Source organism: Acanthisitta chloris, unplaced genomic scaffold (genome assembly GCF_000695815.1).
Source record: "Acanthisitta chloris isolate BGI_N310 unplaced genomic scaffold, ASM69581v1 scaffold6906, whole genome shotgun sequence".
NCBI classification, from domain to species: domain Eukaryota; kingdom Metazoa; phylum Chordata; class Aves; order Passeriformes; family Acanthisittidae; genus Acanthisitta; species Acanthisitta chloris.
In genome coordinates this window covers 91,821-103,112 of record NW_008679715.1, presented here as the reverse complement: position 1 = coordinate 103,112, position 11,292 = coordinate 91,821, and the positions used below count along the sequence as shown (strand labels likewise).

Here is an 11,292-nt window from a genome sequence, read left to right as displayed (position 1 = left end):
TGTGTCTCACAGCATGGAAAGATAAGCAGAGATCTGTAAAACCATTACTGCTCTGGATGTGTATTGCCTTGGAGCTTCCCTAGTTTCTTCTTGAAGTATTTAGGGGGATTATTTGCAGGCAGTACTACTACTGGTATAATCCAGCAAAGTCCTTGATAGTGCCAAATGTGCTGCATCGTGTGTTTGATAGGAGCATTCTGATCATCCACTCTGAAAAGTTTCAGTCCATCAAGGTGCTCTTCAGCTTGTCTTCTAACTGTATTTTATATGCCACTCTGTATGTTTGTGCCAATTTCCTTCAAACAAGTTTGAAATTAAATGCACATCCCTGAAAGAATGATACAGATACTTGGCATGGTGAATGGAATGCTAAGCAGTTGAGCAGGATGTGATCTGTTATCAAAGGTGCTACTGATGGTATATGTATGGCAAAGCAAAATGTTACCCTGATCCCAATGGGTGGGATTTGGTATAGTCCAGCGTTGAACTGGAAAGGAAAAAATTGCTCTTGACAGGAGTTATTTATAGTTAGATATCTCATAAATGCCCCCCTTGACCATAACTTGTATTAGAGTTGTAGAAGTGATCTAAAGTTTGTGGCTAGATACTGTGTTTAGGCTAAAGTCTGTCAGAAAGGGAAATTTACTCTTCGGTTCTTGATAATTGACAGGATGTAGCTGTTTAATTAGTTCTGACCCGTTTGAGTTAACCTGTCAACTCTTATCTCAGGTTTGGGGTGGTTTTTGCAAGAAACTGGAGGTATAGTGTCAGGACTCTTTCATAGAGGGTTGGACATTTGGTCTAACAAACAAATTTAGTCAACGCTTGGTATTCCTGATGTCTGTAAGATGAAGAGTGCACAAGGGACCATGCTAGAGCAGCATCCCCATGGGTGTGTTCAAGGACCAGCTCCATCCTGATCTCATTCTGCCCTGGGTTTAAATCTGATGCAAGTTCATTAGTTGGACCTGATTTCACCAAGTGTAGTTGGAAAGCAGGGAGGTATTGGCAGTCTTGTAATCTTGTAGCTTATATTAATGCTAAGGCCTCTTTGATTAGAGCCTCAGTATGGGCCCCTTTTGTTCAAAGTAATTCCAGAATCTGAGCTGGTTTGGGCTGGTCTTTACTATGTTCTCAGATAAGAGGGATGTGTTCAAAGTTTCCATCAACAGAAATGGCAAAGTAAGCTATGAAGCAGGTTCACTTCTAGCACTTTTTGTAACTGGCATCATGAACTGAACAAATCATAAGGGAGTTCTCATTTTTTGATGGCAATGAGATGCACCCTGAGCCCACTTTAGGTATTTCAGGTGAAATGACGTATCTTGAAAGTTGTATAAAAGATATGTCAGGGGAAAAAAAAAGAAGTTTCACAAGAATTCACTATGACAGTCCTGCAAAAACAACATAATGACTAATATACTTTCTTTTCAGATCATGTAGGTCTATTTTTGTTCTAACATGTCTCTGTCTCCAATAACTCTTTTTTGTTTCCCAGGTCCCTGCATACATTTGTATTTTGTGATGTGCTTTTCATGTTGCTTCTGCTGAACTGTCTTTTTTTGTGAAAAGAAATTAACAAAGCTAAGCCAAAGGGAAAGTGATTGACTGTCCCACTTGGAAAAAAAAATAAAAATATTTTGCCTGTGATAATAAGCTCAAAATGTTCTCTGGGAATTCTACTTCTATAAAATGCTCTTTGAATTGAATTTCAGCATTAAAATTTATGCACTCATTTGGTATCATACTTTTTCCTTCAAGAAAGATAAATATTTCGGTCTTTGAACAGTCTGAAACTGGAAACATTTGCCAGTAGCCTTAGCTACTGGAATTGCACAGTAGGCTGCTGTGCAATTCCAGTGATGAATAGTATATGTTTGTGTTTGGATAATGTATAGTAATCACTGCAAGTATAAAACATTACAGACAAAGAGATGGATCATTTTCTCTGATTCTTATAGAGGCAATTTGAATGGTTGTTTTGCAGTTTTATAATTTGATGCCACTTAAGTAAGTTGAGGATTTTTTTTCTTCAGCTCAAAAACTGCTTTGTGTGGAAAAAGGCATTTATTGTGTGCTTAGCAAAGCATCCATTAAAACCTGAGAAGCTGAAGAGCCTCATGGGGTAGTTTAAATTCCTGAAAACACTGAGGAAAACAATTACAATTTTTAATGAATAATTTATTTGGGGTGTGTTAGATCAGATTCTTGTTTACAGTTTTTCACTTTATGCATTTCAACTTGGTAATCAGTTCAGCCTGTACAGATCCCCTGCCTAGATCCCCTGTCTGGAGAGAATCAGGTGTCAGGATGGGATCTCCTGGTGCTGTCATCCTCCTTATTTCTACTGTGAACTTTTTTTTTCCCCAGAAAGAATGTGATAGAAACAAGCTGAATAATTGAGTCTAATACAGTTTTTTTTTACTCCAGTAATGATAATGCCCAAGAGGAAGCTAAGCTGGTTTTTGACATACTACAAGTACCACTATAGTTCCTCCTGAATTTCCATGTTTTGAGCACCTCCTTCTAGAAATATGTCAGATCCTGAAAAAAAACCAAACACAAATTCCGGGTAAATAATTTTTTAAAAGTATCACCATATTTTCTCTAAAGCCCCTTGAGCTATATCTACTGCTGCTGTGCACCACATTGACAATTGGCAATAAAATTGTCTGGTAATCCTGAATAGGAGTCTGTGTGAACCAAACACCTACTTTATAGTTTAGTCAACATTTCTTTAAGCCCTTTAAATTGCTAGGCATTGTAGTTTGCCTGAAAAATGAAACCACAAAGAAATGGATTCTTCTGCCTGGGAATAATGTCTTCAGATTTCAGTTCATCCATAGGTCTAATAAATAATAACCTGAGATGAAATATGAAGAAAAAAAAAATTTTGAGAGGAAGCATTTGAAAGTATTCATTCCAAGGTTGCATTTGATATTGCATATCCAAGACAGGTTTAGTTCTGCTCACTCCAGTTCCTCCTCTGGAAGATGGAATGATGCAGATGAGTCCTGTCCTTGCAGTTTCAGGTGAGATTAGATGTTTTTCTAGTTCCAGAGGTTGGCAGAATGGACAACCCTCTGTCTACCCACACAGATGTGCACGTGTGTTATTAGCCATCAAAAAATACAACTCCCAAACAACCCTATAAAGAACTGCAAATCTTTGATACAAAAGGCAATGCCACAAAAATTATCTAGTGCACCAGAAAGAGCACAAAGGAGAGCAGTGTTGTCTTTTGTCATATTCCACTGGCTAATCCAGCAAATGTGAGAGGCACAAGAGAAGGTCTACACTGGGAAGAAGAAATGTTTATTTGTTGGTTTAGGTGTGTCAAGTTATGGTGGGTACTAAGAGCTGCAGAGGGTGTTTGGAAAAGGAGGGGAGTATCCCAGTTTTCTGAACTATGTGGTCATGATCACAGATTTATTTTTTCATGGTGGCTATAGCCTAGTGCTGACTATGCATCTCACAGCCTGTTCCTCTGTAGAACATGCTGCTTTTAGGAAAATACATTCACTTCAAGAATTCTATGAAGTGTCAGAAGAAGTTACTTCTTGTTCAATACACAGTCTGAAAGGCAGAGTAGGTTTGCACAACCCTCAAAGGTCTGCACACATGGAGGTAACCCAGTCAACAAGAAATCTTTTATTTATTCAGGATTGTTACTTTTTAAAGGTTTCCTCCCACTGTCTTCTGACAAGTATGGAATCAGCACTAGTTGAAAAAGCATCTGGGAAACAATATATTTGGGGTAGTGGTGTGATGATTAATCAACATTCTGTCTTGCCCCACCACAGCCAGTCTAGAGGAGTGATTTATTTGGGTGCTTGAAGATGAAATGCAAATCCTCAGTAGTTGCATTCAGACAGCTCTGTAGTATGAACTTAGGAAACCACTCCATTGTGCTAGCAGCTAAAATTGACCCTCCCATGGATTTATCAGCAGAACACAAAGTAATTGCTCTCCCACACCTGACATTTGGGAACCTGAGGTGAAGGGCATTTTAAACAGCCCTAGCAGGAGATTGGGAAAAAGATGTATGTCTGACCCAGCACTGATAGTGATTTTACTGTTTAATTCACTGATAGCACAACCAGAACAGAATTATGAATGTCACCTCTTCCCTCCTACAGAGTTGATTAGATATCACAAAGATAAAAAGTGCAAAGGTGACTTAGTAAGGAAAAATGATTTCAAATGCTTGGAATAATATTTTTAATTTTGCTGTCCGTGTCTTACGTACTCAGGTCTAGTTTTTTAATCTCTGCAGTCAGGAGCAAAATTGAGTATGACATTTGAGAAGAAAATAGATGTGTTTCACAAAACTACATGTTCAGCAACAGCACTAGTTTTCTTAGGGGAAAAAAAAAGTTCAAATGTGTTTGTTTTTTTAAAAATAAAATTTTAAAAAAAGTCTATCCAGTGTCTCTCTGTAAGGTGAACAGCTACAAGAGGAAAGAAGTTCAGTACAGAAACTTGGTGCCTGAGTTCTCTCATCCCTGCCAGTTGTGCATGTTCTATAGAAACTGGTTAATGAAACCTAAAAATCTCATTTAAATGTAATTCTGTGGCAGTACAAATTGTCTGAAGCCTTTTCTGCTTTGAACCTGAACTTTTTAGAATAAGTCTAAAATCAGGAGAGATGTGCTGAAGGTTGAAGCATGAAAAAGCTTTTGTGACTCATATGAAAAACGAGCTTAAATGTTTAATTTAGTGTGCAAATAACATGGGGCATTCTTTTCACAGCTGATGTCTCCCCCAGAGGAAAAAGGTAAATTGCTGAAGGAAAAAAATTTCTTTTTCAATAGGTGAATGTCTAGAGGTACCACAGTGTTTGCAGACATGTCAGGTTATGTGAAAGCTGAGTGTGTATGAGAAGTAAGTTGGTTTGTTTCACATTGTTCACTTCCCTGGTTGCTACACAGGGAACAACACTGCTGTGGAGAATATATGTACCTCCTGGATCTTTTCCTGTTCAGCCCCCAAAGATGTAGGGTTTTAAACTTTGTAAGATTGTGGTTGGTTGTTAAAAAAACCCCAAGCCTAAACAGGGAAACTCTTTACCTAGGCAATTTGCTACATCCTTATAAATACTAAGTTGTAACAGCATCATTTATATGGTTACATAGGATCACCATTCAAATCAAAACTCCCTCAGTTTTTTTGCAGATGAGTCTGTCAACTTAGCTCCTAATCACCCTAGAACATCCCAAACTTCTCTGGAGTAGAAGAATCCTGCTACTGGATCTTCAGGGATAGTATTGTGCAGTGTTAACAACAAAATAGCATAGTTATGTGTTTTTCTTTATCAGTTGCTTTTTCAGGTCTTGGTTTTACCACCTTCTACTTGGCTGGGAAGTTGCATTGCTTCACAGAGAATGGTCGGGGCAAGAGCTGGAGGCTTTGTGCAGCAATTCTCCCTCTCTACTGTGCCATGATGATTGCCCTGTCACGTATGTGTGATTACAAACATCACTGGCAAGGTGAGCCATGAGGATACCTTTTATTTTTTCCTACTATTTTGTTTAAATAACCATGTATTAATTTGAATTTATTTTTTTCATTACATCACGTGAGTTAAAACATGATAGCTTTTCCTTGCTTATGGATTCATGCTGAGGTTTCTTGGTGAGGTTGAATTAGCCAGCACTGACCATCATAGATTCAGTTCTCTGCCACAGCATCCTCTCTTCCCTGACAGTAGGCACTTCTGGAGTGCAACACCAGTCGAATCATCTGCATCTGTCACAGGAAGACTATTGTCTCAATCCTTTAAAATCCAGGTGTGAGACATAACTGATGTAGAAAATTATTGCATTTGTTACTTACACACTTATATTACTGAGTTATGATTCAAAAATATCCTACCAACTGTTATTTCTTTTACCATTTCTCCATCCTCTTCTTTGCCACCTTTTTACCTTCCTTCCTTCACTCCTGTCTCCTACTAAGCTAATCAGCCTCTAATTACTTCTTCCCTATTTGTCCCTGTATATTGCCTGTAAGAAATACCATCCTTGGTATTTCTGATACTGTTATGTAGGTCATCTTGGCTTTATGTGGTATTGCTGGTACAGTACTGCTGGCTTTGCAAATTGTACTCCCCTCAAGGTCCTGAGTGCTCCTTTCAATTATCTGGTTCATACTGGTTACAGATTGTTTCCTGTTTTCCAAGACTCTGGTGGGTTGACCTTGGCTGGGCACCAAGTTCCCACCAAAACCTCTCTGTCACTCCCCACCTCAGCTGGACAGGGGAGAGAAGATGTAATGAAAGGTTCATGGGTCCAGATAAGTTCAGGGAGAGATCACTCAGCAGTTACTGTCACCAGCTAAACAGACATGACTTGGGGAAAGTAGTTTAATATATTGCCAGTTAAATCAGAGAAGGAGAATGAGAAATAAAATCTTAAAAATGCCTTCCCCTCTCTCCTCCTCACCCTTTTCCCCAGGCTCAACTTCACTCCCATTTCCTCTCCCTTCTTGCCTCCAGCATCACAGGGGGATGGTGGAGGCTGCAGTCAGCTCATCACACATCATCTCAGCTGTTCCTTCCTCCTCAGGGGAAGGACTCCTCACACTCTTCCCTTGCTGCAGTGCAGGTCCCTCCCACAGGAGACAGTTCTCCATGAACTTCTCCAATGTGAGTCCTTCCCATGGGATAGAGTTCTTCATTAACTGCTCCAGCATGGGTCCCTTCCACAGGGTCATGAGTCATGCCAGACACACCTGCTCCAGTGTGGGCTCCTCTTTTCATGGGGCCACAGGTCCTGCCAGGAGCTGCTCCAGTGTGGTGTCCTCAATGTGCTGAAGGTGTGTCTCTGCTCCCTCATGTACCTCCACAGGCTGTAGGGGGACAATCTTCCTCACCATGGGCTGCAGGGGAATCTCTGCTTCAGCACCTGGAGCAGCTCCTTTCCTTCTTCCTTCACTGACCTGGGGGTCAGCAGGGCTGTTTCTCTCACATGTTCTCACTCCTCTCTCCAGCTGCCATTGTAGTTGCCTGGGTTTTTTTCCCATTTCTTAAAGAAGTTATCCCAGAGGCACTACAGCTGTTGCTTATGAGCTCAGACTTGGCCAGCAGTGGGTCCTCCCTGGAGCTGACTATCATTGACTCTGTTGGACACAGGGAAAGCTTCTGGCAGCTTCTCACTGAAGCCACCCCTGCACCCCTACGTTCTACCAAAACCTGGCCACGATACCCAATATAAAGACGTATGTTGGTTCCTTTACCGAGTCTCAGTTAAGTGCATCATAGCTCTTTCCCACTGAGCACCTTCTTATCTCATACAGCAGTGAGCACACCAGAGCAAGACTTATACATGCTTCTTCTTGCCCTGTTGTGTTCCTGCTGTTCTCCCATTGCTGCTTAATCACCAGGTATTAGCCTTGATATGTTCTTTAAGGAGTCTCCTGGTTTCCAGCAGACTTCTGCTCTTGTCTCAGGTCTCAGTACTCTTCTTTGCTCAGCAGCACTGAAGTTGGAGAGAGCCTCCAGCACAAAGCTGCTGAGCACGGGTTGTGTGTCTTGCCAGGCTGGGAGGCAGGACAGACAACAGATCTTATGCTGTGTGTGACACTTTGGTGGTTTGAGCTCTCTGTTAAAGAGAAAGAGCAGAGTGACTGAATGTGAATGGGAGTGTACAGGTTTACTCTTAAGTTTTGAACACGTGTTTACAGTGTGTACTGTCTCTTGCCAAGAGTAAGAATTATTTATGTACTGAAACATGTGCTGTGAGGCAGATTATTATGGTGTATTTTATACATGATAGAGGAAAACTGCACCCAAGGGGTTATGGCTGTGTTCATTACAGCTGCTCATATTTTGTCTTTGAATTTTAAGGAGATGGAGCTGAAAACCAAGCTAAGAATAGTGCTGGCAGACGTTATTCTGCAGGTGACCTATGCTTTTGCCTGAAAGAGCTGTGTTCTCATGGGAGAGACTAGTTCACTCTGTAACACACTGCACAGAACCTCAGGCCTCAACTTTTATGCTCAGCAGAGTCAACTAATTCTGTTAAATTATTTATGGTGGCTTTGTGATAGAGCCTTAACTATACTGTGGGGAATGAAAAAGGACCATCACTTTAATGTCCAAGACTTAGCATACTGTAGGTGCAAGAGTGGAGTATCCTCACATTAAAAAGCCATTGAGTGGGCTTGGAACATTAATATTATGGGAACTTTATGAACTCCCTTCACTTTGGCTGGAGAATGTAGTATTCAAGGTCTCAGTGTTGGTATTGGTGAATATTAGGATATTTCATTAGGATTCCTGAATTTATCGACTGCTTTAAATCCCTAGATCTCTGTATTAGCTTATAATTCTGAAAATGTTAATTTACTCATGGAATAAGTGGAAATAAAGTTGAATACTGAGACTGAAAGAATATTCTTTTTCCTTTATGGACAAAGGGGAAAAAAAAAGAAAAAAAAGAGAGTTATGGCTACCATGACCTCAAATTACAGAATTGACTTCGAAAACAGGAGTCAAAATAGCTGCTCATGTGTTTGCTCCTTACCCCCAGTCAAGGTCAGTAAGCTAGAAATCTTTGGCATAACTGTTGTAGTGAGTCTGTATTACTGTGGTGCCCAAACCGAGGCCCAGAGTTGCATAATTTGTGTGCAAATGTTTTGAAATAAATTATCTAGGCAAAATTTCAGCAAGTCTTGAAATACCGGGGAACTTATAGAGCACTTGCAAAAATATGATGTTTCTCCATAATTAAAAATAGTGGTCATGGACTTGACCTCATTGTTAAGCAAAATAAAAAAGCAGCTGGAACAATATCCAGTCAACCACAGGTAAACTAGGGTAATCTGAGAATTGCCCCTAGCGCAGGTTTCTAGAAAATTCATCTTGTCACTATAACTACATTTGTTGCAAGTCGACTGACGCTGCACAGTGAGAATTCTTGCCCTTGGTACCTTTTGTACCATGACAGTTTGATAGGGACAGTCTGGATGGTATGAAATCAGTCAGTTTCCAGTGTGGGAAGGATAAACTTCCATTTGCTTGCAAATGCTGTGTACACACAAGCACTTTTAAAAATCTTGCTTGAGCCTCTACTGCATTTGTTTATGATTAGATTTGTTATGTCCTTTTGTATGTAGGATGAGAATTTAGGATTAGAAGGGATCTCCTAAGTCACTCTGTCTGGTCTTCTTCCTCAACTGTGACTTATAATCACATTTCTTAAATTTATCCACCTCAATATTAAATTTTTCAGGTTCCCTTGCCCTAGCTATTCCTTTTAAAAGGAGTCTCACTGCTCTGATAATTACAAACCATTTATTACCCACTGAAAATTGAAGCACATGCCCTTTGTTCTAAAATATATGAGGCTGACAAACTAGAGCATTTAATCTGTACTTAAGGACTTTAGGCAAAAATAATTTGCATTGATTTATGCCTTGTCATTAAACTCAAAGATTCACCATTTTTGTTACACTGTGGTTTCTTTGTAATTGAAAGTAACATATGGAAACACAGGTATACATAGAGGATATGGTGCTCAGTAGGTCTTGTTCAAATAAAGTGTAGTGTCGAGTCATACTCTAGCCAATGCCTTTTGCCTCACTTCCATTATGGTTTGTGTTAAATCAGGCTTTCAAAGACAAAGCTTTCAAAGTTTTTTTACAGTGACATATTGCTCTGCTTGTTTGGAAGTGAAACACAAGATCAGGTGTTTTAGTAAGAGGCAGAACCTGACAACACAATGAATCCTCATACTCATTGGGTGCTATGTGGCTCCCATAGAAAGCTTCCAATGTGTGAGAGCTGCAAATACCTAATACAATGGCCTTTTCTGGCCAATTTTCTGGTAGGAGTATGGGACAGTAAAAATCCTCAAAGAAAAATATTCAGAAGGTGTTGAACAAGTTAACAGGCATGCTTAGTCTTCGATCTGTCAGGTGCTTTGAGTAAGAATTTATCCAGCTTAAAATTATTCTTGACAACTTGTCTTTCACTGTGGCCTTTCAGGACCAACAACAGAAATGAACTGTTCTAGCTACAGTGGCCCAGGGCCTGAAAGGAGATAATTTCCCACTTATATGCTACCTGCTCCCTGTCTGTATTGGAGAATACCTTCTGGAATACAAAATGATCATGGGTAGATCTGGCACTTTAGCTACCATCTTTCCTGGGGGTACTTGGGCAGAGACAAGGAGCAGACTCTAGTCAGTGCAATAGGTTGAGATGTACCCATCAGTAGGAGAGCTCTGGCTGCTGAAAGCAGCACAGGTCAGTGGTATTGTCCATAAATAGAAAACTTGCTGGTGGTCATTGGAAATGATAGCAAACTGGAAGAGGATTCACAAAGCAGCACAGGTCAGTGGTATTGTCCGTAAATAGAAAACCTGCTGGTGGTCATTGGAAATGATGGCAAACTGGAAGAGGATTCATGGGTTGCCTACCCACTCATGTTGATCAACAGTGATGTGCCACATCATGAATGTTTAATGCTCCACAGAGGCCATTCTATTCCTGTTGTTTATCTCCCAAAACACAGCCAACAATCTACATCTTGGGTTTTCAAAATGTTGGAGATATCCCCAACAAAGTACTGATTTTATGTGTCCTGTGTAATTGTGGTATTTGGCTCCAAATTCTTTACGAATATTTGAAGTTCATGTTTTCCTGGGTTAAACACTTCCACATCAACCAAATGTCTTTTATTTACAGTTGTCACTGCTGCCTGACATTTCCATGGTAACATGCTTCTGTTTTTGTTGTCTTTTTTTTTAATCTAGATGCTTTCGTTGGAGGGATCATTGGCCTCATTTTTGCTTATATTTGCTACAGACAACACTACCCTCCTTTGGGTAATACAGCTTGTCATAAATCTTACGTCAGCCTGCTAGATCAGAACTCTGTGAAGAAAGAAGAGAGACCTACAGCAGATAATGCTACTGGGCTGCCTCTAGAGGGAATAACTGAAGGTCCCGTATGACTTTAAGAAATGTGCAGAATGAACTTTTAGCCTTCTCACATTTCCTCCAAACTGGTCTCTTAACACAGTGTTTCTCACTGTACATTTTATCTATTGTTTCTTTCCTTTTTTATAAAGAGAAAGTAAATATTTTCTTTTTAGTGCCATAATATCATCATACTTTGAAAGTTAAATTATCAGGTCATATTAATTTGCTGCAGTATTCGTTTTCAGTCTACTGCAAACAGATAGACAACTTGAGGGGAAAGAACATTGATAAAAACAATCCCATGTGGAGAACGGTTAAGAGACTAATTTTAAGATGTGGTTGAGGATATAGTAGATCTGGAAACAG

General features: G+C 39.9%; 1 protein-coding gene across 1 annotated transcript in view; it reads left to right on the top strand.

Annotated features, from left to right (window-relative positions):
- The window catches only part of PPAPDC1A (phosphatidic acid phosphatase type 2 domain containing 1A), a gene marked incomplete at its 5' end in the record, with an annotated part of 36,276 nt that extends 25,318 nt beyond the window's left edge, over positions 1-10,958 (top strand). The window contains 2 exons of the mRNA XM_009077411.1: positions 5,319-5,489; positions 10,759-10,958. Coding sequence (XP_009075659.1) covers positions 5,319-5,489; positions 10,759-10,958 — 371 coding nt within the window. The remainder of the gene's footprint in view (positions 1-5,318; positions 5,490-10,758) is intronic.
- Between the last annotated feature and the right edge of the window lie 334 nt (positions 10,959-11,292).